General features: G+C 47.8%; 1 protein-coding gene across 19 annotated transcripts in view; it reads right to left on the reverse strand.

The window, feature by feature from the left end:
• ZNF532 (zinc finger protein 532) overlaps positions 1 to 27,707 on the reverse strand; it is a 105,521-nt gene that overhangs the window by 55,875 nt on the left and 21,939 nt on the right. For all 19 annotated transcript variants that reach the window (XM_082699451.1, XM_082699452.1, XM_082699462.1 and 16 more), the window contains one exon: positions 630 to 2,992. In XM_082699451.1, coding sequence (XP_082555577.1) covers positions 630 to 2,975 — 2,346 coding nt within the window. In that variant the 5' untranslated portion in view covers positions 2,976 to 2,992. The remainder of the gene's footprint in view (positions 1 to 629; positions 2,993 to 27,707) is intronic.

Genomic DNA, 27,707 nt, shown 5'->3' on the forward strand with positions numbered 1-27,707 from the left:
GTTTAACTGTACAAGACAGTAATTCTAAATAACATGAGGACTTTTTTTTTAAATCTCCAAATTGTCATTAATAACTCAACAGGTGATTTAACCTGACTTGAACATTTCATACAAAGGCATGATCCTCTCATTGGTCAGATCTCAGACTTCCTGCATATATGCCTACAATTACAAACTCATTTACCCTAAATCTGAGGTGCCATTAACTCAACTAGCACACAGTTTGTCTTTAAAAAAAAAAAAAAAAAAAAAAATGGTGGCTCAGTGGGTTAAAGCCTCTGCCTTCAGCTCAGGTCATGATCCCAGGATCCTGGTATTGGGCCCCACATCGGGCTCTCTGCTCAGCAGGGAGCCTGCTTCCCTTCCTCTCTCTCTGCCTGCCTCTCTGCCTACTTGTGATCGCTCCCTCTGTCAAATAAATAAATAAAATCTTTAATTAAAAAAAAAAAAGCACCTTCCCTTTCAATATTGTACAACTCTATGAAAACTTTTCTCTTGCACATCACACACACACATACACACACACAGCCATCTGACTGAGCCCCCGCCCCGAAAATCGAGGACAATGTATAGAGCACTCATGTCTACGGATTCGTCACCGAAACACCAAAATGTAAGGGATACTCTACTTGTCCACTCGTATCTGCAGCCTGCTGGAAGTGTGTAGCCAGCGACGTCTCGTCCTGGAAAACCTCGTTGCACTCCAGACATTTCAGACTATGCCTGCACAGCTTGGAGGGGTCCTCGTCTAGAGGCATAGCTGGAATGATGGGCGTGCTCGAGGGAGCGGATATGACGGTCCCGGTAATGCCAGACTGAATTTTCGCTACAGTGTGTGTGCTGGCCCCCACGGAGCTTGGAAGAGCGGACGATGGAGTAGAAGTATTGCTTGACGGAGAGACAATCATTTGATCAGCTGGGACTGGCTTTAAGATCAAGTGGGAGCACTGCATCACAACCCCCTTTTCCTTGTGCCCGCGGGCGTGGGAAAGGAGACTGCACTTGTTGTAAAAAACGAGGTTCTTGGTACAGTGGTTACACGTTACTTCGATGCGCACGCTGCGTCGGTCGTAGTGTTGGGTCAGGCTCTTTTCGAGGGCAAAGGAGTCCCCGCACTCCAAGCACTTATACCCGCGGGTCGGTAACGTGATGCCTGCGTTGGCAGGAGGACTGAGGTTGGGGATGTAAACTGGGACTGGGTTGACGCTGCTCAGCACCTTGTTGAAAGCTTCCACCACGGAACTCTGCAAGGACGACACCACCTGGACCCGAGACACCTTCTTGGGTGGTTGAGAGGCCGCTGCATTGATTATTGCCTGCTTTATTTGCTGCTGAGGTTTGGTTAGCACTTGGCGGAGCTCAGAGGTGGCCTGGGCGCCCTGAGGCAGAAGGTTAAGGTTGGCGAGGTGCACAGTCTTTGGCACGAGTTTGGCGTTGGCCAGGCTGGATGCTGGCACCACAACGGTTTGCTGCTGGATGGCGTTGGCGGCTTTGATGATGGCGCTGCTGGCACTCTGAACGGAGGCAGCAGATATGACCGTGGCTTTGACCGTCGTGTTGTTAGCGAGCTTCAGATTGATGACCTGCGAGCCCGCCGTCTTCACGGCAGACACTGGGAGGAAGGCGGTTGCCACGGGCTTAATGGTGACCTGTTTGGGGGTCAACTCTGCAGGGGCGACCGCATTGGTGACCACCGCCGACTGCAGAGGTGCTCTGGGCGGGGAGGAGAGGACAGCAGCCGAAGCCGGAGCGGACAGGAGCGACGTCACAGACGCCATCACGGAACCTGCCTGCTCAGAAGGCTTTTTCCCAGAGTCAAGATCGACCTCTGGCAACACCCTTGTCACTGTTCTCTTTATTTCTCCAGAAGATGTCTTAATGGTTTTGATGCGGACTTTGGGGATTGCTGGTGTCGACCCTGCGGGAGAGGACGGTGACCCCTTGCTGCTGTTCTCACTGGAGATGCTCCGGGGACTGTCCGGCTGCTTCAGGGACGCTTTTTTTGTCCCGTCGATGAGGCTCTGGGATTCAGGAGACTTTTCCGTGGCTCTGGGACTGTCATTCGCTTCCTTAGGTAACGGAGAGGACCCCTGGGAGTCGGCCACCGGCTCTTTGCAGGAGTCAGAAGCAGCCTTTTTAGCACTCAGGGCTGCTATCGCAGCTATACATGAGGACAGCTTGGATGATGGCTTTGACCGTGACAGGGCAACACTGCCGAGGCCCGGGTCGCTCTTCTCCGAGCTCGGCTTCCCCTCGTGGGCCCGATTTTCAAGCACCTTTTCAGAGTTTTCCTTCAGCTTCTCCTCTGCTTTTCTGGCTTTAAAAGGTTCGTAAACACTCAGATTCATGGAATTTGTTTCTGTTTCTCTCTTAACAGCTCTGTTTTTATCTAAATTGCCTGCAGGAGAGATTCCAGTTTTGTTCCCGCTGTCCCCTCCCAGCGCCTTTGGCTTGTCATAGTCCTGCTGGGCAGACGACCCCGTCAACACGTTCGACCGGAAACCAGAGCGCACGTCCTCCTTGTCTGGGGGGTCGTCCACTTCTATCTTCTCGTCGTCCTCAAACTCTTCAGCACTTGAGATGGGGCTGAACTGGCTGAACGTGGAGTCTTTCAAAGTCACCTCTGAGGTAGGCGCATCTCCTTTCAAGGACTTGGATCCATCTTTGCCGTAACTGTCGAGAGAGGACCCGGTGAGAAACCCGTTGTGTAAGCCGTTGCCAGTGGGATTGTGGCCGTCTTTCTCGGCGCCCTCGGCGGAGTCAATGTTCCGAACGTTCTTCACGATGACACTGACGCCCACGTCGGAAGAGGAGGGCGTGTGGGAGTCCTCGTCCCCGTGCGCGTTCTGCTTGATGTGGCTTTCCTGGTCATCGTGCGCAGACTCGATGGCTGCTTTTGGATCGACCATATCTGGGATGTCAAATGCTGCCAGGAGGTCATCAAAGTCTGGGGTCTTCATATCCCCCATGGTCATGAATTTGATCAAACGTTCTGTCAAACGAACAGAAATAATTCCATCAGCAAGGAACACTCTATAATGATAAGATAAAACATCCCTCTAGGACTTACACAGGGATGATCAGCAAGAACGAGCGGGTTGGTAATTGCGCTTCCGAAAACTAGGAAACTCTGAGTGGACGAACACCCAGAGAACATGTACAAAGCCTTGGTAATTACAGCTTCAAACCAATTTCCCCAAAATGCTGCGCGGCATTACCAGCACGGCGGCTCTCAAACAAGAATGAAGTTCACTGGCACAGGTACAGCACAAAATTTGTCCTTTACCACTGGATTCATCACAGTTTTCACAAAAAGCTACTCCCAAACCTATTTTAATCTCTACAGCACTCAATTCCTCTGGCACAATGTGCGCGATTATGGTCACCATCACATTTGGCCTATCCCATTAAAGGGAATAGATGACAATCAAAAAACCAATTACAGATTTCAATTCACCCACACAACACATGAGCATCCCAGCCCACCAGGGGCTATCTGCTGCTAATCAAGTTTGGCCTGAGATTTAAAAAAGAAAAAAAAATTCCTAAGAAGCTTTTTTAATCAGTTTTTATCAAATCCTAATTTTCTCTATTATGTTTGGGGAAAGATTTTAAAAAAAAGGCTAGCATCCCTTCCTTCTCCCTCCTCGGTTTAGTGCTTTCAGTGCTGAAGGTAACATAAGGTCATCTCCTAACTGCCACTCCACTGGCACAGATGTTGTCCAGCCGACTGTGGCTGCCGGGCCATGGCCCTGTGGCTGACGCTGCCCTCGGCACGTACACGTGGACCCGAGGGCATGGCAGAGCCTGGGAGAGGGCAGGCCTTCTCCTCTGCACTGGGGCCAGATTGGGGTGGGTCACATTCTGTGAAGTGCTCCCATTAATGTCAGCAAACTCCTGGACGGTAAAAGGACAAGAATTTTAGGAGAAAGGATGGTCATACCCATGGCTAAAGATGAATGATTATAAACGCATGAAATGCTTGGGGTCTTTAAAGGGTACCCTTCACCCCATCTGCAGAGGACACAGGATCGTAGAGATCGTAAGAGAAGCTCCACTACCAGAGAGATCCCTCTTCCTGCCTGAACCTCAGAGCACTCTGTTTCTATGCCCTTCTGGTGTGTAGCCCAGCACGTGTGTGTACTTGTCTCTTCATACCTACTGATCTGTCAGCTGACTGAAGATGGCAATGTCTCGCTCATCTCTGCACCAGAAATGCCACATGACTAACACACCACGAGCCAGGGGCCAGCACACTGGACTGATCAGAAAGATAGGCCCAGGCCCAGATCATCACTCCCTAGCTCTGGGACCCTCAGGAAAGGAGGGAACCTTTGGACCTATTCCTTCTTTCTGCTGTGGAGGGAGGCAAGCAGTCAAGAAAAGAAGGAAAACAGGAAGCAAAGTTCAATGTCAGAAGGGAAGAGGGTTGCAGCTGATTTTAGGCAACTTTCAATGCAAGAATCAGCCTAACTGATCTAAATACATTTATTCCTAAGGCTCTTTCATCTTCAATACTTACTACTGTTTCTCCTTTGAAGTTAGTTAGTTAGTTAGTTAGTTAGTTAGTTATTTGACAGAGAGAGATGACAAGTAAGCAGAGAGGCAGGCAGAGAGAGAGAGAGGGAAGCAGGCTCCCTGCTGAACAGAAAGCACGATGTGGGGCTCGATCCCAGGACCCTGAGATCATGACCTGAGCCAAAGGCAGAGGCTTAACCCACTGAGCCACCCAGGCGCCCCCCCCCGCCGCTTTTTTTTAAGATTTTTAAAATTTATTTTGGTCCTTCTTTAAATCTTCTTTAAATCACTGAGAAATTGTCCTCCACATTCTACCAAAGTATTTAACGATTTTTCTTTTGGTACGAAATGCAAGAGATCATACATTCCTTTTCTTTTTTTTTTTTTTTTTTTTAATTTTATTTATTTCTTTGAGAGAGAGAGAGGCACAAGCAGGGAGAAGGGGCAGAGGAAGCAGAAAAAGGAGACTCCCCACTGAGCTGAGAGTCGGACGGAGCTCATCCCAGAACCCTGGGATCATGACCTGAACGGAAGGCAGACGCTTAACCGACTGAGCCACCCAGGCGCCCTAATCACGCATTCCTAACAAAACCTACACGGGGGCAAGGCAGACTTCCTACTGAGATGACAACAGGCAATACCACTGAAAACACAGAAACCTCAAGCCCATCAGTAGGCGGTAACACACCCCCCTTGGCTTACTCACGGACTTTGGGACACATCCCAACGCTGCTCATTATCTGGGTGGAAAACTATGACTGAAGAAGAAATTAGCAGGCTTGGTTCAACAGGAGCCATAGAACAAATCACCTTCCATTCATGTTTGTCCTGGTCAATACAGGACTGAAGAAGTCACATATGCCTTTCTCTACATGGTCTGCTTGGAGAGAAAACAGCCCAGGGCCACCCTTCTCTCAGACGGATGCCTGTGGGACACACAGGGAATACTGGATCCTCAGCGTCAAACTACAGCCCCGAGAACACAGCAACACTTCTAAGTCGATACTGTTATGAAAATATCTATGACGAGTCATACTCACTGCAATTCTGTGATTATGATTTTCTTTCTAGAATGAAATTGAACATTTAAACTGCAGAATACAGGGAATGAAAAATCCATCTGCAAGATAATTCCCACGCAAGAGTCCACCCACTTAGGAATAATCCCAGAATGTCACTATATTTATTTTTAAGCAGCAAATGGCAATTGTAAGTGAAAACTCATGATAAAATTACCATTAAGGGGGCACCTGGGTGGCTCAGTAGGTTAGGCGTCTGCCTTTGGTTCAGGTCATGACCTCGGGGTCCTGGGCTACAGCCCCACGTTGGGCTCCCTGCTCAGCGGGGCGTCTGCTTCCCCCTCTCCCTCTGCCCTTCCTCATGCTCGTGCACACACACACGCTCTCTCTCCCCCCCCTCTCTCAAATAAACAAAATTTTTAAGAAATAAATAAAAACTAAAAAATAAAATAAAATAAAATCATCATTAGCAAAGCACCCAGCCCCTGTGGTTGATCTCTACCAAGCACGCTGACCGAAGTGTAGAGATCATGGTTTTTAGAGAACTTAAGACAAAGAATCACCAACTACTGCCCAACTCCCACCAGAGCAGAAACGGTCTGAAGAGAGTTGAAACACTGTGTTGTGTTTCTTTAAGCCACCACTTATCCAAAGCTTGGACCCACGCTCTAGACGTCCCAGGGAGTGGACAGGCTCTGTCCTCTCTCCATCCTTTCTTTACGGTGACACCGGATTTATGTCACGTGCCCTCTCCTTAGAACAAAAAACATCATCCAGTTTCCCATCATTCATTCCCGAGGGCAGTCGGTTCAGGAACAAAAAGAACATAAAAGGCCATTCAAAGACTCACAGGTGGTAGGCCCAGGACACACAATTCCAACAGATGATAAAAGGTCTCCCATAGAACAAAGCCTGCTTTGCAAGTGACAGCTTGGATCTGCAATGTGACTGGCACCCACGGGCAGGCACCCGTGGGAGACTAACACGTGAACCTCATCTTCCTCTCCTGCTGACACGAGGGCCCTGCTGTCCCACCCACACGCAGGGACGCCCACACTACCGCACAGCGTTCTGTCACTCGGTCAGTGGCAGGACAGTGTCCACCACGCCGCCCACATCTTTTCCTGTCACCTCACCACCCCCGCCCAGCCAAAGCAGAGTGAAGGCTTGGAACACCCCAGAGAGGATCCCCAAAGCCTGCGAATGACCCCAGGGGTTGAGAGGACATTCGCCACGCAGGAGCAACTCTCCCTCCATCGAACCGTGGACTCCCCGCTCTCCCGTCCCTCTGTGTCACCTAAGATTTATACTTTCTCGGCAGGAAGTGGGTAGACTTGAGGGCGAAATCATGGGACCTTCTGAAAAGCACTGAGGTGATGGCAACTTAGCGGAGGTTTCAAAAACTCTGAATCAGCCCCGCTGGTGCACCTGAAGGAATCCAGATGTGAAGGTCACAGACACAGGACAGGCATGAAAACCAGAGTGCAAAGCCCAGCACGTGCACACGGCACTGGCACTGCCTGGAACCTAACATCATGGGCGGGGGGGACCCGCGTCTGCAGGGCTACAGAACCAATGTACGGAACACTGCTCTCTGTAACTTCACACTTCTTACTTGGTTTCCGGAAATGTTTGTCATCCTCACAATCCCACTACCTATCACCTGCTCCCTTCCAGCATTCTGGAAGGCAAGAGCAAATTCTCCACTTGGGGGAACAGAATGTTTAACTCCCACTTCATTTCCCAGTTATATCAGGTACAAAGAGAAATGTTTATGTTTAAAAGTTTTCTCTCCATTTTTCATCCTGGTCCCGAAGAACCACTGTGTTGAAAACATTACAAAAATAAATTTCAGTCTTTTCTTTTAAAGATAATGGACAGGGGTGCCTGGGTGGCTCAGTAGTTAAGCGTCTGCCTTCGGCTCAGGTCATGATCGCAGGGTCCTGGGATGGAGCCCTGCGCCGGGCTCTCTGCTTCTCCCTCTCCCACTACCCCCTGCTTCTGTTCCCTCTCTGTGTCTCTGTCAAAAAAAAAAATTAATAAAATCTTTTAAAAATTTTTTTTAAATTAAAAAAATAAAAGATAATGGACAGGGAACTTGCTTGAGCATCTCTTTCATTGGACAGCTTGGTCTTCAGACAGAATTACCTTTAGTTGTTGTAATAATGTCTTCTATTTCATGCATATTCCATAAAACATACCTTCCTTCAAAGGCACCAACAGTCTTTTAATTTAAAACTAAACCCCATATAAATAACCTAGGATTCACTAATAGCATTTGTGCCTAATGCGGAATGTCCTTTTACCCACTGGAAATACTGGGGAGGGGGGAATGCTAGGCCTATTTACAGAAATGGAAACTAAAAGAACTCGAGTCTGTCATGTGATTGCTTTATTCTCTCCTATGACATGGACAAAACATTTCCTTTCTTACCAAAGCCTCTTAAAATTATAGAAAGCTATTTCATCTTTGTTGGCCAAAGTCAAGAGTTATCAGGTCCAAGAAAAATTTAAGAAAAACCTATTCACCCTTCATCATCCTTCGTACACTTTGTGATGAAAGAGACCGCTCTTCCGGGACCTGTTTTCCAGTTTCATACTTGAGACCAGCGGCGTAAAAGGCTCAGGGATCACTTAGCCGGGAAGTGCTAACTTCAGATCACCCCCGGACACCTGCCTGCCCATGCCTGACCCAGCCTCCATCCAGGTCTGACCCAGCCGCCGTTCTGCATCCAAAATGACCATGCAAAGGCCAATCTGGACAGCGAACACACATCAAATCCACCATTTAAGTGGAGAAACTGACATTTTAATTTCATGAAAACCAATAAACTCCAAATCATAATAATCCTAAAGAAAACCATAGTACACACTGACCACCTTGACAGTCTTCCACAAACTTCCCGAAGAACAACTGTGATAACAGAAGCCCTGTTATTCTTCTGGGGGACTATGTTCGTCACTATTTTCTAGCACCGTCTGGACACCGAAGCCCTTTCTGAAGAAATCACTCACTGAGTAATGAACATAACTCATACTTCTAACCTCCTTGTCTTTCCTTCAAATATAAAACGTTTTTGTTTTTCCTTTTTTTGAATGTAGTCTCCACACACAGCATGAAGCCCCAAAGCAAGGCTAGCTCACGACCTTGAGATCAAGAGCCGGTTGAGCATCTGACTCTTGATTTCCGCTCAGGTCATGACCGAGCCCCGCTTCAGGCTCCACTCAGCAGGGGGTCTGCGTGGGATTCTCTCTCTCTCTCTCTCTGCCCCTCCCCCTGCTTTGCTTGGTCTCTTTCTCCCCCCACCAATAAATAAATAAATTAAAAAAAAAAAAGACATTTTGCACACAGGATGAAGAGAACAGAATATACATTTTGCTAATTCCATGTGAATTAACAAGAAATTAGTAAATATAGTTGCTATTTATCCATAATAGATTTACTTGTTTCACTAAATCCTCCTATTCATCTTGGTATGATCCTTGTATCAATTCTCAATAACGCAGATACTTTGGCCAAGGTAGGGTGTCCTTTTTCAGTTAATACTTAGCATTCCTGGGGCTCCTGGGTGGCTCAGTGGGTTAATCCTCTGCCTTCAGCTTAGGTCATGATCTCAGGGTCCTGGGATCTAGCCTCCGATCGGGCTCTCTGCTCAGCAGGGAGCCTACTTCCTCCTCTCTCTCTGCCTGCCTCTCTGCCTACTTATGATCTGTCAAATAGATAAATAAATATTTAAAAAAAGAAACTTAGTGTTCCTGATATGAAATATAACTGATGGGAAAGTTCAAGCCCCTTCTTGGAAATACAGACACAGCACCACAGTATTCAGGGCACAACCTTGACAGACACAAGAATACCAGCCCTTCCCTGTGGTTCTTCTATGTACTGCCCTCAAGGCAATACACACAGGCACCTCCCTGCCCTCGTGGCCCCTCCACTCTCCTCAGCCCTTCAGGAGAAGCCAGCAGAGCATCCTGCCACATGAGCAAAGGGTCTCTACAAACCTCAGCCCTTCCAGAAGCTCAACTTGCAATTTTTGGCCTATTTCCCATGTCACTGCGCCTGAGGAAGGTCCCCCTTAGATCCAAACTCTCAAAGCGCAGCCATCTTGAGCTCCTTTGCTTTTCCCACGGAGGTTCTCCAGTGGCCAGGAGAACTTCTAGAGAAGACTGCAGATCCCTGTTCTTTATCCCCGCCCCTGGGGAACCCCAGTCTCCCCTGGCTCCACGAAGCTCTCTTCCACATTGCTGACTCCCACGCTGCCAGCAGTTCCTAACCTTCCTTCTTACCTGCTTCATACCACCTTCTCCCTGCCGTCAGCTTCAGAGACGGCGGGCATCAGACGAGACCTCTCCTAGAGCCCAGCCTACCTTCTGACCTTTCCCCCTCCCGCACAGCTGGCCATCGCAAGCCAGTCCTGCAAACCCACTGCGAGCTGGCCGCCCCCCTCCCCTGCCCTCTCGACCACGCCTGTCATCTCTGCCTGCTGGCTTAAAGAGGCTAATCTTAGCCCGCAGACCCTACTGTCAGCGCTGCCTCCAGGCAAGTGCTCAACAGCTGGGACCTCTAGCTCCGTCCCGGCCCCTCTGCAATCCACTCCTGAGACCACCGCTAAAATCCAGGCTGTAGGAAGGCATCTGGAGGTGGAGGAACAGTTCTGTATCACCATTTCTGGGGTGGATACGTATTTCTTTGTATTCGTGGAGACTCAAAGAATTTACTCCATGTAAAGAGGGGCGGAGACGACCAGGAATAATGGGAGGCCCAAAATGTAGAGCAACAGTAACAAAGGACCGAAGTCCCTCACCGCCAACAGTATCAGCGTGTGGGAGGAGGACGGAAGAAAGAACTCGCTGAAGCCCCGAGAAAACACAATCCTGACCGTATGCTGTAAGGCCGCAGAGGAGGGAGACGTGCACATACTCTCTCCTCCGCTTAGTACAAAAACTGCCGAATCAGAGTAAGGTCTGCGATCTCGTTAGCAGCAGAGTACCGGGGAGAACTGCTCCCCCGTGACCTGTGGTGACGGCGTCTTAATGACGCAGGGTGGTCAGAGCCAGCAGGGTAAAGGGTTCCTGGAAACTCCCTGTGGTATCTTCGCGGCTCTTCTGTAACTTACAGTAACTTCCAAACAGCTAAATGAAGACAGTACTATCATTTGGTCGTGTACAGCTACTAAACAAAAATCAAGCAAGCGCATCGCGGCTGGAAAACGCTCCGTACCACGACCCCGTTCCGTGGCCTGCGTCCTTTCCCGCCGCCGTGGTCTTACAGCAGAATTCCAGGCCCCAGGCATCCTTGCCTCTCGTGAACCCCACAGCACCACCAGGAGCCCACCAGACTTCTCCTGACTCCCTGGCTCTCCCCTCCCCCCGCCTGGGTCCTGTCTAACTCTATACTTCCCTGTGTCCAAGGGCAGCGGCAGCAACTCCCACGGTCCCCACCACCTGCCCGTTCACAGAACTCAGGCACTTCCGCATTCAGCCCTAATTCTACCTGCAGAGCCGCCTTTCCGACCTGCCCGTTTCGTGCTCCACTTGGCTCCCCCAACTGCTTGGCAAAGTTAACCTAAAGCCCTCATGTTCCTCCCAACCTGTTCCTCCTGAGCCCTGTCCGGGTTATGTCGATGATTTTCACCTTTTCTGTGAAAACATGAAAAGCCCTCAGGCAGCATTTCACAAGCAATGAAACAGACGTGACTTCTGTAGGATCTTATTAGGCTTCTCGCCAACACAAGGCTGAAATACACACAGTAAATGCTGGTTTTTCTACACAGGAACAGACTCCTTGCAGCAGGATAGCTAATTATCATGCTAATGAATTATTCTAAATCTCTGAAAAGAAAAATGCGGCAGTCCCCAAATTCTGATCTAACCAAAGGTCCTTATTTTCTGATCCATGAATACAAATGCCAAAATGATTTCCCAAAAGGATATACCAATTTCTGTTGCTTCCTTTATGCATTAAAAAGGAGTTATTTTAAGCTCAATCTGCCTCTCAACTTCATAAATATTTATTAGCAAATATCTAAGGCAGCAAAAAGATAACTTATTACATACTGATTTCTACACTATTGGTTATTAGAAAGTTTGAAACTTTTCCCACGTGGTTTGCTTACCAGTTGTAAGAGAAGTATTTGTTCACTGAATAATGAATGGGTGCAGAGGGAGATGATGAATATCCTATTTACTTCTTTCTGCTGCTCTACGAGGTAACTTACCAACCTATGCTCTTGTCGCTTAGCGAATAATAATCAGGAAAAGCACACAAAACCCATCCATACAGTTTCCTAAAATAAATTAGTTTCTATGGACAAACCCTGATGAAGAGAAGAAGCATTCAACATCGCAGCTACACAACACCTGCAGACCACAGTTGGGAGGGCACAGTGCCTCCCTCCAGCTCTGACTTCCTCATGCCAGAAAATTTTCCACCTAAAAAATGAGGGTAACAGTATATACCCAGCCCCGGGGATACAGGAAGGACTGGGTACTTAACGATTATTTGAGAGAGGGCACTGTCAAAGTCAAACACACAGCACAAAAAAGCACAGAAAGGACCCGATTCAAACAAGGAGTGGCCACTGGTCAGAGAATTTCAAGGAACGTTCCTCCTCCTGTCACCCCACAACCAGTTGGGAGATCTATACCCAGGGCCAGGACCCCTTCCTGGCCAAGCATTCAGGACCGCATTGTGGAGAATAGTTTGTGATTATTAACCTTCCTTCTCACAGGGTTTGAGCAAGAGAAGGAACCAGCTAAGTGGACAGCACTTCTCGGGTGGGGAGGCTGGCCCTGAGGGGCCGGGGGGATGGGAGATCCCACACAGAGCCCACTGGCTGGGCTGTGAGCCTCGGTAAGGGTCAGAGTTAGAGACTGGGGCACAAATCAAACCCACCAGATCAAAACCATGGTGGTAGATAAAAGAGATGCCCAGACAGAGACGGCACGGCACCGTCCTCATCAGAGCCCACCTGCTCCCGACGGTCCCCAAATCACAGCAGAACTACAGTTCATCCGGACACAGCACCTCACAGTTTACACAACTTCCCACCAACAGCCACTCTCCCCTGAAGATGGATGGAACGTTGGCAAAGGTCACACCTAAGAGATGGGGCTTCTCGAAATCCTCAGAACCCCTGCAAACAAGGTTTTCCCAGGGGAGCCCCAAGAATTGTATAACACTCTTAAGTTCTGAATCTTGGTTAATTAAAAAAAAAATCAATCAATAATTAATGTGATCTGAGGAACAGAAAAGAAAATAACGTATACCTCCATCTGTTTCGAGATTCACACTCAACAAGAAAGTGGTTCTCATATAGGATTTCCCATGAAGGGCAAATATAGAAGAAATTACATCCTGAAGATGTGAATTTTCATACTGTTCCAGTCGCCTACACTTTGCTTTAATCTCCTCCATTTAACTCTGTCACTACCCTTGGCAGTCCCCGTCATCAAAGCCACACTGTAAATTGGGAAAGGCAGATGCAACCCTCCAGTTCCCAAGTCCATTTTATTTCATCTATTTGTTTTGCTTTCATAAAACCAAATGCTCAAAATTTAACGTTAATGAGTTTTTAACTATCTCCCGAAGGCTCACAAATCTGTAAAAATTCTTGAGAAGTGTAATAAAAGATACAAATTGCAGACCAAAAATATCATCGACCCAAATTCAATCCTGTTTGCCAGATGCCTGTTCAGTGTCGATACTGAAACTCAGGCCACAGAAAAAAGCTACTTAACTCCCCACCCAAGAAATAATAATTGTTTTAAAAGATCTTATTTATTTTAGAGAGCGTGAGAGAGCGTGTGCATCTGCGTATATGCTCGCGAGCAGGAGATGCACGGGAGGAGGAGGAGGGAGAATCCCAAGCCAACTGTGCTCAGCTCGATCCCACAACCCGATCCCAATCAGGGCCGAAATCAAGAGTCAGACACTCAAACAACTGAGGCGTCCCAGAATCTAATTTTGTACTGATGTAGTCTTCTAAAAGTCTGAAAGCTAGGGGCACCTGGACGGCTCAGTCATTAAGCATCTGCCTTCAGCTCAGGTCATGACCCTGGAGTCCTGGGATGAGTCCCACATCGGCTCCCAGCTCAGCGGGGCATCTGCCTCTTCCTGCTCCCACTGCCTGCTGCTCTCCCTGATTGTGTTCTCTCGCTGCCAAATACACAAACAAAACTCTAAAAAAAAAATCTGACAGCTAGACAAAAACCATATCCTGGCAGTCTTACAGAAAGAATCGCAAAGTGAAGAAGAAAATGAGTCATGCCAGAAGGTGAGCCCGGCGCTGGTGCAGATGCCTGGCCAAGCCCGAAAGTGGGGACAGCAGCACACGAATCACGGCTTCTGACGCATTCCCCACTAAAAGGAACCAGGGTCCCTTGGAGAACTGGCTGATTCTAGGTTCAGGCAGGAAATACACAACAGGGGCCTGGAGCACCTAGTGCTGGTAAGGAAAAGAGGGCCCGAACGACACGACGACATTGACAAGGACACACAGGTCAACTGAAAGAGTGGGCCATGGCCAGAGCTGGTGCGACTCGGGCAACAAACAAAGCAGGGCTGGATTATAACCCAAAGTATAAAATAAAAGCCCGTGAGCCCCCGACGACACAAAGGACTAAAGGTCTCAACGGGATACCGCAGGTAAACCTCCCGCACAGGGGAATTCTGAATGACCACCCTGGCGCCCCCCTCCTCCACAGGGGAAGAGGATTCCCAGCTCCTGGAGTGACTTTCTTCCAAAGAGGACAGTGCGGAAAGGGAAAGAAAAGAGTAACTTCCGGTGGAGAAGCCTGACAACCCCTCTCTAGAGCCAGATGACCAAGGTTGGCATCCAAAGTGGTAACTGGCAGGTAGAGCAGGTCCCGCGCTGATGTGGAGGAGAACAGCACGTTACCCCAGAAACAGGCTTCCTCAGTCCAAGCACGAGAAAGACGCTGCACAAAGCCCAGCCGCTGCCCACTCTGCAAACCACCGACCTCCGCTCCTCCGAAGCACAGGGTCATGGAACACAAGCAAGTCTGAGAAAGCATCACAGCCAAGAGAAGGGTATGGAGATGTAGCAACCAAATGTAACCTTACATCCCGCATGGGATGCCAGAACAGAACAGGACATCGGGTAAAAATGGAGGAAATCTAAAGAAATCACAGGCTTCGGTTAGTTTGTTTTTTATAAGTGAGTAAGACGGGAGCCTGGGTGGCTCAGTCAGTTAAGCACCTGCCTTCGGCTCAGGCCCAGGCACCCTAAATAAATAAATTTTTAAAAAATAAATAAAGAAAAGCAAGAAAGAGGGGCGCCTGGGTGGCTCAGTGGGTTAAGCCGCTGCCTTCGGCTCAGGTCATGATCTCGGGGTCCTGGGATCGAGTCCCGCGTCCGGCTCTCTGCTCGGCGGGGAGCCTGCTTCTCTCTCTCTCTCTCTCTCTCTCTCTCTCTCTGCCTACCTCTCCATCTACTTGTGATTTCTCTCTGTCAAATAAATAAATAGAATCTTTAAAAAAAAAAAAGAAAAGCAAGAAAGAGATGATAAACAGCTAGCCAAGAGGGTGGAGGGCACGAAACGTGAAGAGGGCCGGGGACGAGCAGTCCCTGCACAAAGGCCACACGTGGGCGGGCCAACAGCATTAGAAACAAGGTATTCCTAAAATGTTGACGGCACAGCTCTCTGTATGGGGAGATTAATTTTCCCTTTTATCCTCTTACCAATAAGCTGCCTCAAGGTCAGCCACTGACAAATCAAAATGACTTAACTTTTTTTTTTTTTAATTGGGACACCTGGGTGGCTCAGTCGTTAAGCATCTGCCTTTGGCTCTGGTCACGATCCCAGGATCCTGGTATCAAGCCCCGCATCAGGTCTGGGCTCAGGCCATGACCTCAGGGTCATGAGATCCCTCCCAGCATCTGGCTCTGCACTGGGCATGGAGCCTGCTTGAGATTCTGTCTCTCTCCCTCTTCCTTGGCCCCTCCCCCGCCCTTAAAAATAAAGCTCCTCCTAAATAAAGGTTTGGACATACAGGTCACATGGAAATAAATGAATTGTTTATGCCTCTCACTAAGATTTAGGTATCTTCTAACAAAGCTGGCCTTTCCTTCCATGATAACACTGTAAATGGGATCTGCCATCCAAACTTTAGCAGCCATAAACACAAACTGCTGCTTCCCTTTAAATAAAGTATATGCGGAACGCTTTCCCAGTCATCCATTGCAATCCACTTGTGAAGCCGATACAACGAATGGCCTGCATACAGGAAAACAGAACAAGGTAATACATTTATTTTTTTTTAATTGTGGTAAAATACTCCTACCACAAAGTTTACCATCTTAACTAAATAATTTTTTTAAGGAGGCCCCAAGACCTGAACTGAGATTGGAGTCGGACACCTAACCGACTGAGCCACCAGGTGCCCCCTAACGATATAATTTTTATAGGAAAACTATATAAAAATAATAAAAGCAAAAAAAATGCTACCTACAAAGACCTACAGAGGAATAAAAAACAATTAGCTGAGCTAATTGTCCCCCAATGTATGCTGAAAGTGTCTTAAAACCTCTAAGGGGCAATTTAACTCACACATTCTCCAAGGTTTGGACTTCAGACTTCTGATACACACACACACACACACACACACACACACACACTTTCTCTCTCTCTCTCTCTCTCTTGAACACACAACTGACTCACTAAACATTTGTAGTCATACCACAGCCACTCACTTGAGAGAGATTCAAACCTAATTTTTTTTTTCTGAGATATCCAGTTCAAGGGCCTGAGAAAGATTTACGATCATACCTCATTTCAAGTCTCTTCCGTGGAGTTTCCCCATCTACCTGTTCCTCAAAATCAGACTCCCCTCTCCCTATACTGTTTTTCTCTCAGACACTCAAAATAAGAGTATCCCCTCTACTTCTCTCTCAAAGAGTCCTGCCCATTTTCCTCAGAAACGTCACATCTGCCCTCTCTAGAATGCCTTCCCTCCTCTTGCTGTGAACGGGGTCACCTCACACCTAGACAAAGACAACACCTGACTCCCCATCCTCTCATTCAGGACTGTCTGACTCAACCAGCTAAACTCCATTTCAACCATTATCTATCACTGCCCTCTATTCAAAATCCTCAAATCACTTTCCAAACTACAGCCAAACTCCTTGGCCTGACCCCACAGTCCCTAGCCAGCTGAGTGAGAGCCAACCACCGCCAGGCCGCACCCGGCAGGTATGCCCTGCAGACACACCTTTCTTTCTTGGGCGTCGTGATTTCTTGGCCCGGAATCTTCCCGACACACACACCCCTCCATTGGCCGTGTTTGAGAACCCATTCGTCAGGTTTTTCTCAAAGAGCCTCAACTTCATCTTTTTAAAAATGGGCACCGGTAACAACAGCCATTGCACAGGACGGCCGTGTAAGTGAAAACATGTAATACATACGCAAAGCACAACACATCAGCATTATTCAAATGCTATTTTCTGGGGCACCTGGGTGGCTCAGTGGGTTAAAGCCTCTGCCTTTGGCTCAGGTCATGATCCCAGGGTCCTGGGATCGAGCCCCCCATCAGGCTCTCTGCTAAGCAGGAAGGCTGCTTCCTCCTCTCTCTCTGCCTGCCTCTCTGTCTACTTGTGATCTCTGTCAAATAAATTTTAAAAAAAAATCTTTAAAACTGGTAAATGTAAAATAAATAAATAAATAAATAAATAAAATGCTGTTTTCCTCCTCTCTGTTGATTTTTGGGAATAGCAAAACAAAACAGAGGGGGAAAAAAGGAAAACTGAGTGTTTTTGAGGTGAGGAAGTGAAGGAAGTTGGAGGTGAGGATGGTGTGGCTGGAGGAAAAGGAGAGCAACTTGGCAGAGCAGAGGCTCTGCTGCCTTACTACACCTCATTTCCCATCACAACACACGGCCTTCCTCCTCCTGTGCAGGCGCCCCAGTCCCACCACCAGCCATTGCTAGGATCACCAGATCCTACCTGGAAAAGAACGCCGTTTCCTCAGAAAAGGCAGCGGAATTTCAACTCGCAAAGCAAAACACCTCAACAGGTCCCTCGGACTGTCCCGAGGTCCCTCAGACTGTCCCGTAACCTTTTTCCCTAATTTCGAAACTCTGTCTTCCGAGCCAAGCATGACTGGCTGCGATCTCAACAACTCCTTGCCCAACCTTGGCCCAACCCACACGGCTAGACCACGTTCACGCGCCGACGGACACGGCGCCAGGCCCTGGCGGCTCACAGACCGGGCCCCGCGGAAGGGCCGAGCTCCAGCACGAGCAGGTGACGAGCAGGTCACCACGGGTGAAAGCCACGCTAGGAGCCCTCGGGAGAATTCCCCCAGCCGGGAGCCCCACCCCGAGGAGCGGTCCCCAAGTCCTATACCCATGAACCAACACTCCAAGAGAAGCTAGAGAAGAAAGGGAAGGGACAGACGAGGCTCAGAGAAAAGAAAAGCCAAAGCAAAAGAGAGCTAAGAAGTCCTCATCACACTGCCGAGTTATCTACCCAGTCATCCAGCTCTCCGGCAAGTGGAGGGGCTGCCCCTTCCTTGTGGAAAGACCAAGGGAGGGGACCTAGGTCCAGGGGAAGAAGACCACGGTCTGGCGGCTGTACAGGCAGAGCGACATGGGGAAAGGGCTCCCTGGCGGCCACCCCAAGAAGAGGTTAGTGTCCACTCGGATGCTCCCTGAGGTCACGCTAACTCCTGACTGCCCCCCCGCAGGCGTGCGGGTCATCACTTCTACTAGGGGCGGCGTCTGCGTTTGTCCTCTCTCTAGCTGGCCCCGTCCATGCTCGGCCACCGCTCGTCAGCACTGCTCTCCAAGAGCAGGTGTTGACCGAACGATGTTGAAAGAGAGAAGTGACAGAGGGGTGCCTGCCTGGCTCAGTCGATGGAGTGTGCCGCTGTTGGTCTCGGAGTCATGAGTTCCAGCCCCACGTAGACTGTAGAAATTCCTTAAGAAGAAAATCTTTATTTTTTTTTAAAGATTTCATTTATTGGAGCGCCTGGGTGGCTCAGTGGGTTAAGCCGCTGCCTTCAGCTCAGGTCATGATCCCAGAGGCCTGGGATCAAGTCCCACATCGGGCTCTCTGCTCAGCAAGGAGCCTGCTTCCTCCTCTCTCTCTCTGCCTGCCTCTCTGCCTACATGTAATCTCTCTCTGTCAAATAAATAAATAAAATCTTAAAAAAAAAAAATTTAAAAATTTCATTTATTCATTTGACAGAGAGAGACACGCAAGAGAGGGAACACAAGCAGGGGGAGTGAGAGAGGGAGAAGCAGGCTCCCCGCTGAACAGGGAGCCCGATGTGGGGCTCGATCTCAGGACTCTGGGATCATGACCTGAACTGAAGGCAGATGTTTAGCAACTGGGCCACCAAGGCGCTCCAAAACAAAATCTTCAAAAAAAAAAAATTACGAAGTGACTGAAAGTAATCTACTTTCACAGCACACAGCCTCCATTCCCTTCACCCAGAAAATACTGGGGGCCTGGATTCAAAGGCTGACCTTCCAGCTCTGCGTCAACCCCCCTGCAGAACCACTCCCCAGACACTTGAAAATCGCTGAACGCCAAGAGGACACGAAGGCTTAGCAATTTCCAGCTCCAAAAGATCCAAGTTCGGGTCAAGCAAAGACGTTACACATGGGAAAGAAAAGAAAGAGAGAACATGCAGGAAAATTCCCACGTCTGTCAGAGGGTCCTTCATCAACCCCTGGAATGCAGAAGTAGAGAAACAAGCGGAGTGTTGTTGTGTATTAATATTCTGCACAGGACAAGAGCTTCCCATGAAAGAATGCTCACTGCATTCACGAGTTTCTTTTCCCTTCCCTCCTCAAGTCCTACAAAAATGACATTAGAAGTATTTTTAAAAGATAAAAATAGCCAACACAGAGACAGAAGTATCTCCTACTGCTCAGGGCTGGGGGCACCGGAGAAGTGAGGAGGGACAGCTAACGGGAACAGAGCTTCTCTCTGGGGGATGAAAAGTCCTCCAGGTGACCATGGAGATGGTTCCACAGCTCCGCGAGTGCACAGAAAACCACCGACCCGTACACCGCACACGGGTGACCTGCGTCTCTAAATAAAGTCCCTACCAAAAATTACCTACACCATATGCCCACAAGGAAAGGACAATGAGAATGGAGTCAAACCCAACAGAAGACACCAACCAAGTTTTAGGGAAAAGGAAGAGAGGGCAGGCGAGTGGCAGCTGGCTCAGCAAGGTCAAGAAGTTGTGTCCCAAGGTCATGAGGGAGGCTGCCACGGAGCCGGAGCCGGAGAGTTAGTTCTAGGGAACTTCAACGCTCAGGCCTTGGACTCAGCAAAGGAGACACTGCGTGTGTCGGGAAGACCGGGGTGGGGCTCCAACGGGGAGTGGATCCAGAGCCCTCGTACCCTTCCCCCGCCTCCTGCAGGCTGGAACAGCTGGAGGGGGGGGGGGCGCGCTCCGGGTTACGGGGAGAGCCAGGGAGGCTTGGGAGGCTTGGGATTCAGAGCCCCCGTCGTGAACGATGAGACGGAAAGCCTGGCCTGGGGCCTTCTGTTTCCTCCACCCCTCAAACCAAAAGCCAAGTTTACTCCCCAGACAGAAGCAGGGACGAGTCTCCTAAGAAACAAAAGCTGCAGTTGAGAAGATTCCAGATGCTGGCTTGTGGGGGCCTGCAAAAAGGGTCCAGCTCCATGAGTCATCAGAGAAACACCCCCCCTCGCCCTCCCCACTCCCACCCAGCTTTTCATGGCCTTGTCCTTAACTCGGACTGCCAGACCTGAGGGCAAGCCTCCAACAGGAAAGAGACCAGAAGAAATAAAGAATTAAAAAAACAAAAAGAAGACAGACATGCTGCAAAGAGTGGAAGCATATCCACACAGAGTATCCTCGGAGAAGACGGAAGTGGGCATTATGGAAAACACGCACTCAAAGAGTAAGAAGGAACTTTTAGAAATAATAATTGAAACAAAAGATCAAACAGGTAATAAATACATAAGTAAAGCCAAGGAACGCAGAACTGGAAAAGATCCAGACAACAAAAGGGCAAAGGCATGAACATGGAAAGTTCACTCCAGTTGGTCCAACATCTGACTATGGAGAGTGTTTCAGAAAGAAAAAATAAAGAGAGATACTATCAAAGAAAAAATGCAGGAGTGACTCCCCAAGACTAAACGCACCAAGTCTCGGGAGGCAGGGGCCAGCACGGGCTGCCAGATAAAATACAGGATGCCCAACTACATCTGAATTTAGATCGACAATGATCCGTCTCTCTGCAGAAGTATGTTCTGGTGCTTATCTGGGCACCTTGTGTTTTCGGTTTGCTAAATCTGGCAACCCTCGACCTCTGACGGCCTAGCACAGCAAATGACAACAGTCCAGAGCACAGTGAAATTAAAGGAACATCAAAAAATTTAAGAAGTACAACAAAGGACTGGACAGCGTTTCCATGGGTCCCCTCAGCAGCCAACAGGGCAACTCACACCTGTCCACAGGCAACAACAGCCCTGCCCTGGGCCTGTGCTTTAGGCAGCCATTTCCAACAGCACCAAGCACAGAGATTGGTTTTTTTTTCCTTTGGTCTCTTAGGAGTTTTGGTTTTCCCTTTAGTTTCGGGCACTGTCCGAGTGAATAGGAATTATGGGAAAGAGATGGGGGTGGCGTGTATGTGGAGACCACAGCATTGCTCTGGGCTCCCAGAGCTCCTTAACTCCCAGGGGCACGGAAAGTACTGAGAATCTTCAGTCACAAAACTTAAGTGGGAGAGAAGTTCAAGAAAATCATGCTGGATGGCAACTCCACCCATCCGGGCTCCCTGGGAAGCCTGCACTGCTGTCCGCAGTGGGCTCCGGGGGCTCCAGGCTAGCTGGGCTCCCAGGGCTGCTCGGAGCAGGAGGACGCCGCCTGCAGACTCTGGGTCGAAAGGGCCAGGCGGCAAGGCCCTGGGTGGGACAGGGGACCAGGCCAAAGACACAGCTTGATTTAAACCTTTTAAATATTTAGGCATATGGCATATACCTTTTAAATATTTAAATATATTTTTTAAATATTTCATTATACCTTTTAAATATTTAGCCAGCTGGTCTCCTTTTGTAGTCTGGCCCCAGGCTCTGCTCTGGAACATCAAGGGCGGGTCTGGGGGCCATTATGACTATTACGACTATTATTATTATTCCTCTTTTATATACCAGGCAGAGCAAGTTTGAGTACCTCACTCAAGGACACATGGCCAGTCAATGCTGGAGGATGGACAAGAACCCACACCTTCTGCCTCTGTGGCCCCAGCTTGTGATCTCCACCAGGAGATCAGGAGGCAACATCTAAAATGAAGAAGTCCGAAGTTAGCATGTGAGTTTATTACTGAGAAACCGGAGAGTCAATAAGGGAAGATCAAAGAGGTGGAACTGACTGCCCGCAGGGATGAGGACGGCACCCTGTGGTTCTTTCAAATCTATGTACGTGTATTACTTTGACCCAAAAATTAGAACTGTTAGAAATCATTAAGTAACGATCTTAACGTCACATCTCTCCCTCAGTAGAAACAACTTAAAAAAAAAAAAAAATCACTCTGCTCCTCAAAGCCTCGTTTCTCCAAAAAAGCATAAAACCTACTCACGGCTTTTCCTAACGCAAATGCAAATCTGTCACAATTAGAAAGCAGCTCCACTAATTGTAACCCTTAGGGCATTACTGCATTAAGTGTGGTCTCAAAATTGTTTACAGTGAAATATGGCATATTCCCTTACTGGTCAGAAAAAATGTTATGTAACTGAAAACCCAGAAATAGTCTTTTTTTTTTTTAATTGCAAAATTAGGCTACATGAATATTCAGGAAGAAATTTTAAGTGTGTTTTTCTTTTTCAGGTCTCTCTCCCTCCAACCTCAACGCGTTGAGAAGACCCTTACTCAGTGAGAGTTAAAAATACAGGAAGCAAAAAGAGGTGTGGGGGAGGATTTGGCATCCAAATACTTTCAGATTATGTATATTCTAGAAAACTGCACAGCTCATAAAATTATTTGTTTAATTCGGAATCAGCTGAGCTCTTCCGCCAAGCCTCCCGAATCTAAGAGCACATGTAATGAAATGCAAATAACGATCCCCCTCCCTTCGACCAGGGCCAGTATCAAAGAGAAAATTCCAACCCTGGAGAATTTTTTTGTGTTTTCTGTTCAAGCCCTGGGGAGGGAGAAACAGAGAGAAAAAAGAAAAAGGCTTACAACCTAAGACTTGACCCCAGAACAAAGCCATGGCCGTTTGAAGAATGCAGTCGGGTAGCCTTTTATGTCTCTAGCTAACCAGGCTGCCCATTTTAAAATGTGAGGTCACACAGGGCTCGGGGCCCGTCTCCCAGCGTGTTCTCCGGCTGGCTTACCTCCATCCGCTCTATTCCTGAGCCTCATCTGACTTCCTCCTGTTCAAAGCCTCCCGAGGACACCTCTAACTGAGCAACCCCAATCTGTCCAAGGTACTGGCCTTTCTAAGGCTTATCTCCACCATGCGTCTTTGTTTTATTCATATGATACCTTTGAAGAAGGCTCTGAAGTGGTTTATAGTAAGAGACAGATAAGGACCCGAAACTGCAGAGGGAGAGGCATCCCCCGTGACGCAGGCGTCTGAAGGCGTTTGCGCCCTCCGTCCTCACCCTTCACCCCAGACACCGGGACGGCTCCACGGGATCCTGGCGACACGCCGGATAGAAACTCTATTTCCACTTAGAGGAGGTGCCGGGTACAGGCACATTCACAGAGACCTAAAGCAGAACAGAGGTTAGGGGCGTGGAGGAAGGTGGCGAGGAAAGTTACCACTGAACTGGTTCAGAGCTTTTCTTGGGGGCGATGAAAAAGTTCTGCAGACAGGGATGTGTTTAATGCCACTGGTTAATTAATGCAGATGGTTAAAACAGTAACTATTATGCTACACATATTTTTACCACAATTTAAAAAAAAAAAAAAAAACTGCGCTGAAGAGAGAACAACAGGGAGGACAAGCAAAGTCGGATTTTAAAATGAAGATTTTCAGGGCACCTGGGTGGCTCGGTGAGTTAAGTCTGCCTTCGGCCCAGGTCATGATCCCAGGGTCCTGGGATCGAGCCCCGCATCAGGCTCTCTGCTCAGCGGGGAGCCTGCTTCCCCCTCTCTCTCTCTGCCTGCCTCTCTGCCTACTTGAGATCCCTCTCTGTCAAATTTAAAAAAAAAAAAATTTTTTTTAATAATAAAAAAAAAAAAATGAAGATATTTGAGGCGCACCTAGGTGGGCCAGGCAGCTAAGCATACTTCATCTCAGCATGAGTTCAAGCCCCATATTGGGCTCCACACCGGGCATGGAGATAAAGCAAGAAAGACAGGAAGGAAGGGAGGTAATGAAGATTTTGGAAATTCCAAAATCCAGTACCCTTTTGTGACCAACTTTAAGGAAATGGGCTAATAAGTATCAGGAGAATGCTAGTAACCTTCAGCAAACTGCAGTCTGAGGGGTACAGAGCCCTGATCTTTAGCATTTACCCATTTCAGTGTTTGGGTACCCCCACGACAATACACTTCGGAGGTTACTAACACAACAAACATGACCACTGTGGCTGAGAAGAGGCGCACGCAGTGGGCGAGTCAGCCAGTGAGGGGCAGCTGCTACCCAAGACATCTCCACGGCACTATGTCCCGAAGTGTGTTCTGTTTATAGACATTAGGAGGGAAGAAACTTCTGAGTAAAATGGTTAAACATTTAAACTGGTTTCCTGGGGCGCCTGGGTGGCTCAGTGGGTTAAGCCGCTGCCTTCGGCTCAGGTCATGATCTCGGGGTCCTGGGATCGAGTTCCGCATCGGGCTCTCTCTGCTCAGCGGGGAGCCTGCTTCCTCCTCTCTCTCTCTCTCTGCCTCTCTGCCCACTTGTGATTTCTCTCTGTCAAATAAATAAATAAAATCTTTAAAAAAAAAAAAAAAAAAAACTGGTTTCCTTACCACAAGGCTTCCCTAAATATCTATCCCCACCATCTTTTGAGCTCTTTATTTTCTTTTAAGATTTTATTTATTTATTTGAGAGAGCAAGAGAGAGAGAGCGTGCGAAAGGAGGTGGGGGAGGGAGGGAAAAAGCAGGCTCCCCACTGAGCAGGGATCCTGACTGGAACCAAAGGTAACTGCGTAACCAACTGAGCCACCCAGGCGCCCCATCTTCTGAGATCTTTAACACATCAATATCCACTTTGAATCACAAAGAGGAGCTGCAGCATGAAATGTTCACCACATCTACTGGACCTCCAGACCCTCTTTTTCCTCTATGAGGGACTCAGAGGTGTCCCATGTCTTCCGGGAAGTATTGCCACAAAGACATGAGTCTTCTCATTTGCAGCCCACAAAGAGACACCACAAAGAGCACAGATGGCCAGGTGTCCAGAAGGTGTCACCTTCTGTAGAGCACCACCAATACCGGGTGTGACCAGCGCACCCTGGTAGACAATCCCAAGTGGGACAAGCCAATGTGGGTCAAACTTTCCGGACAATTTACACAGAGGAGCCCAGACAGCCTCTGATCACTGACCCCAAGCCACAGGATTCGAGGGCAGGAGAAAGTCTGGGCACAGTTTCTTTTGGTCTTTCCTGTGGAATATTAACTTCTCTCCAGGACCCACAACACATCTCTTAAGATCCCCCAAAACCTTAAGGTACATTAACCTCTAAAATATTCCAGGTAGGGCCCAGGAGGAATCTAGATAAAGCTGCCCAAATATCTACAGAAAATTGATAAAGGAGCTCAGTTCACAGAATGCCAAGGAATGCCTACACACAGGGGAAGACCAAATGTAACGGAAATGAAGCCGGTAAAAGAAGGATGAGAGCAGCAGAAAAGGCAAATGATGAATTAATTCCTCAGGGAAGGCTAAGGAGGTCAATAATCTTAAAGCCTCGCATATTAACACCCAGAACGAGTCACGGTTTATTGGATTTGATTAGTAAGAATATTACTTTCACTTATTATTTCAACCCCTCCTAAGGAACAGAGGAAAGGCCTTCCGTGATGAAAATCACATATTTATGTTTCTTTGCAAAAGTGCTGAGAATGACAAGGCCAATGATCAACAGGATCAGACCATTGTGTTCCTCCTTCTCTCAAGTCTAGAATCAGAGGAAATGGTTCTCCCATCTCTCTACCAAAGACCATCAATACAGGACAAGGAAAAAGCCACAATAAACCCAGCGAACATGTTAGGGGGGTTTTCTGAAGGTTCAGGATATTTGGAACCATCCAGCCAACCAACAGGTAAGTAAAATTGAGGCCACCATGACTCCATGCCATCACTGCTCTCTCTGGCTTACGCACACAAGAAACGTAAGCCAAACCCTTTAGAGAAAAGAAAATAGTAAGGCCAACCATTTCATGGGCAGGCCAGGTCTTCAGACAATTCTAGTAGATTGAGTAATAAGCACGTAGGTCCAAAAATGTCTACAACTTCCCAATGAGCTCATTTCCAATAGTTAAGAGTTAATGTACCCCCTGACAGGAGGAGATTCATTGAGGTCTGAAGTAACTCCCAGAAACTTCCAATTATTCTTTTACTTCTTCCTTTGAAGAACAAATCAGAAATCAGAAAATGCTGATCTCATAACCTGGATTAACCAACTCGCTCTCTTTATTGAAAAGCATAAGATTCTCTGTCTACTAGGGCTCCTGGGTGGCTCAGGTGGTTGAGCATCCGACTCTTGGTTTCAGCTCAGGCCATGATCTCAGAGTCATGAGATCGAGCCCCACATCGGACTCTACTCTAGGTGTGGAGCCTGCTGGAGACACTCTCTCTCCCTCTGTCCCGCCCCTCTCTCTCCCTCTCTTCTGTCCACTGAATGGTACAGAAACAAGAGGTGAAGAACCCCACCAACTCATCCACCAGCCGCAGAACCCAGAGTTCTTTCATGGGAGTTCTGTTACAGTAATGGCATCCCACCGCCTACGGCTCTTTCCCTGCTAGCCAATACAACAACCTCTTAGATTCTAAAATCCCTATGTAAATGTTGCCACTCCAACAGAAGCACTCTTAACCTGAATGCTCGGGTGGCATCTTTGAAAAAAAAAGCTTATTTAGCCAACAGGCTGCCATTTATTCAAATGTCTTTCTTTCACCCCTGGATTTTGAAACCATTTTTATTATAAGCATAATATATGCTCTTCACCAGTCCTCTAAAACCCAAAGACATAAGCAAAAGTCTCCAGGAGGACCACTAGTCAGAGGTAAGCTCGGATAACAAATGGGATATAGACTTCTAAATGCATACAGAAGCATAAATACAAACACACATACATATTTTTAACATACTAGGCCTTGTCACGTTCAACCATCTCTCTCCATGTCTATGCATGTTTCCATCATGTCAGACATATGTTCGTGTGAATTCAGCGCACACATTTGCTCAAGAATACCCTTTTAAATTTAGATTTTGATATTTTCCAAAGAGATTTTTGCCAAGGCAAGGAACCACGAGAGAGACCTTTCTTGGAGAATTCTTGCAAAAATAAGAACACTTCAAAAAATAACCTTTAAGATATACAGTGTTGAGTTTCACCCATTTGCGTTAAAATTCTGAAGACGTATTTTTAGCTCGTGGTAAAATGAAAGATGAGGGAAACAGACATTATAATCATTTACTCATGCTCTTAAATCATAACCCTTATGTTTAACTTCTGTCACTCCATCCACCGAGAGACCACATATTCTTGATTTCACAGTAAACTAGGCTTCTCTGTGGATAAGCATTTATCCAGAAACTTATAATATATTTATGTGTATTTATCCATGTCTGATATCGCAGTATGCTTTCCCCGCCACTCTCCAAAGGGATCGTAGCCTGAAGGAAGTCTTATCTAAACAATAAGCCACTTCCCTTGCTTGAGGAAAGGATGAATCCAGAAGCTCAGCAAGCTTCCTGAGAAAGGGCAAACTGGTTGAAGCTGCAACTTAATAGCCTATCGTGCTAGGATGAGAAAGAAAATCCGTAATGGTCAACAATTAAAAAAAAAGAAAAAAGCTGGTCAGGAAGACATGCGAAGTCACTAGTCAACTTTCTAAGGTACATTGAGTCAAACTGATTATAAGTCAAATTCTTATTTTAAGAGGCTTCATACATATGTGAAAACACAGATGAAAACCCAAGGATAAAAAAACTTTTTTGGGGGGGTGGATTTTATTTGAGAAACATAGCAAGCGCAGGGGGGAG

This window comes from Mustela nivalis (genome assembly GCF_964662115.1).
Source record: "Mustela nivalis genome assembly, chromosome: 14".
In the NCBI taxonomy this organism is placed as follows: Eukaryota; Metazoa; Chordata; class Mammalia; order Carnivora; family Mustelidae; genus Mustela; species Mustela nivalis.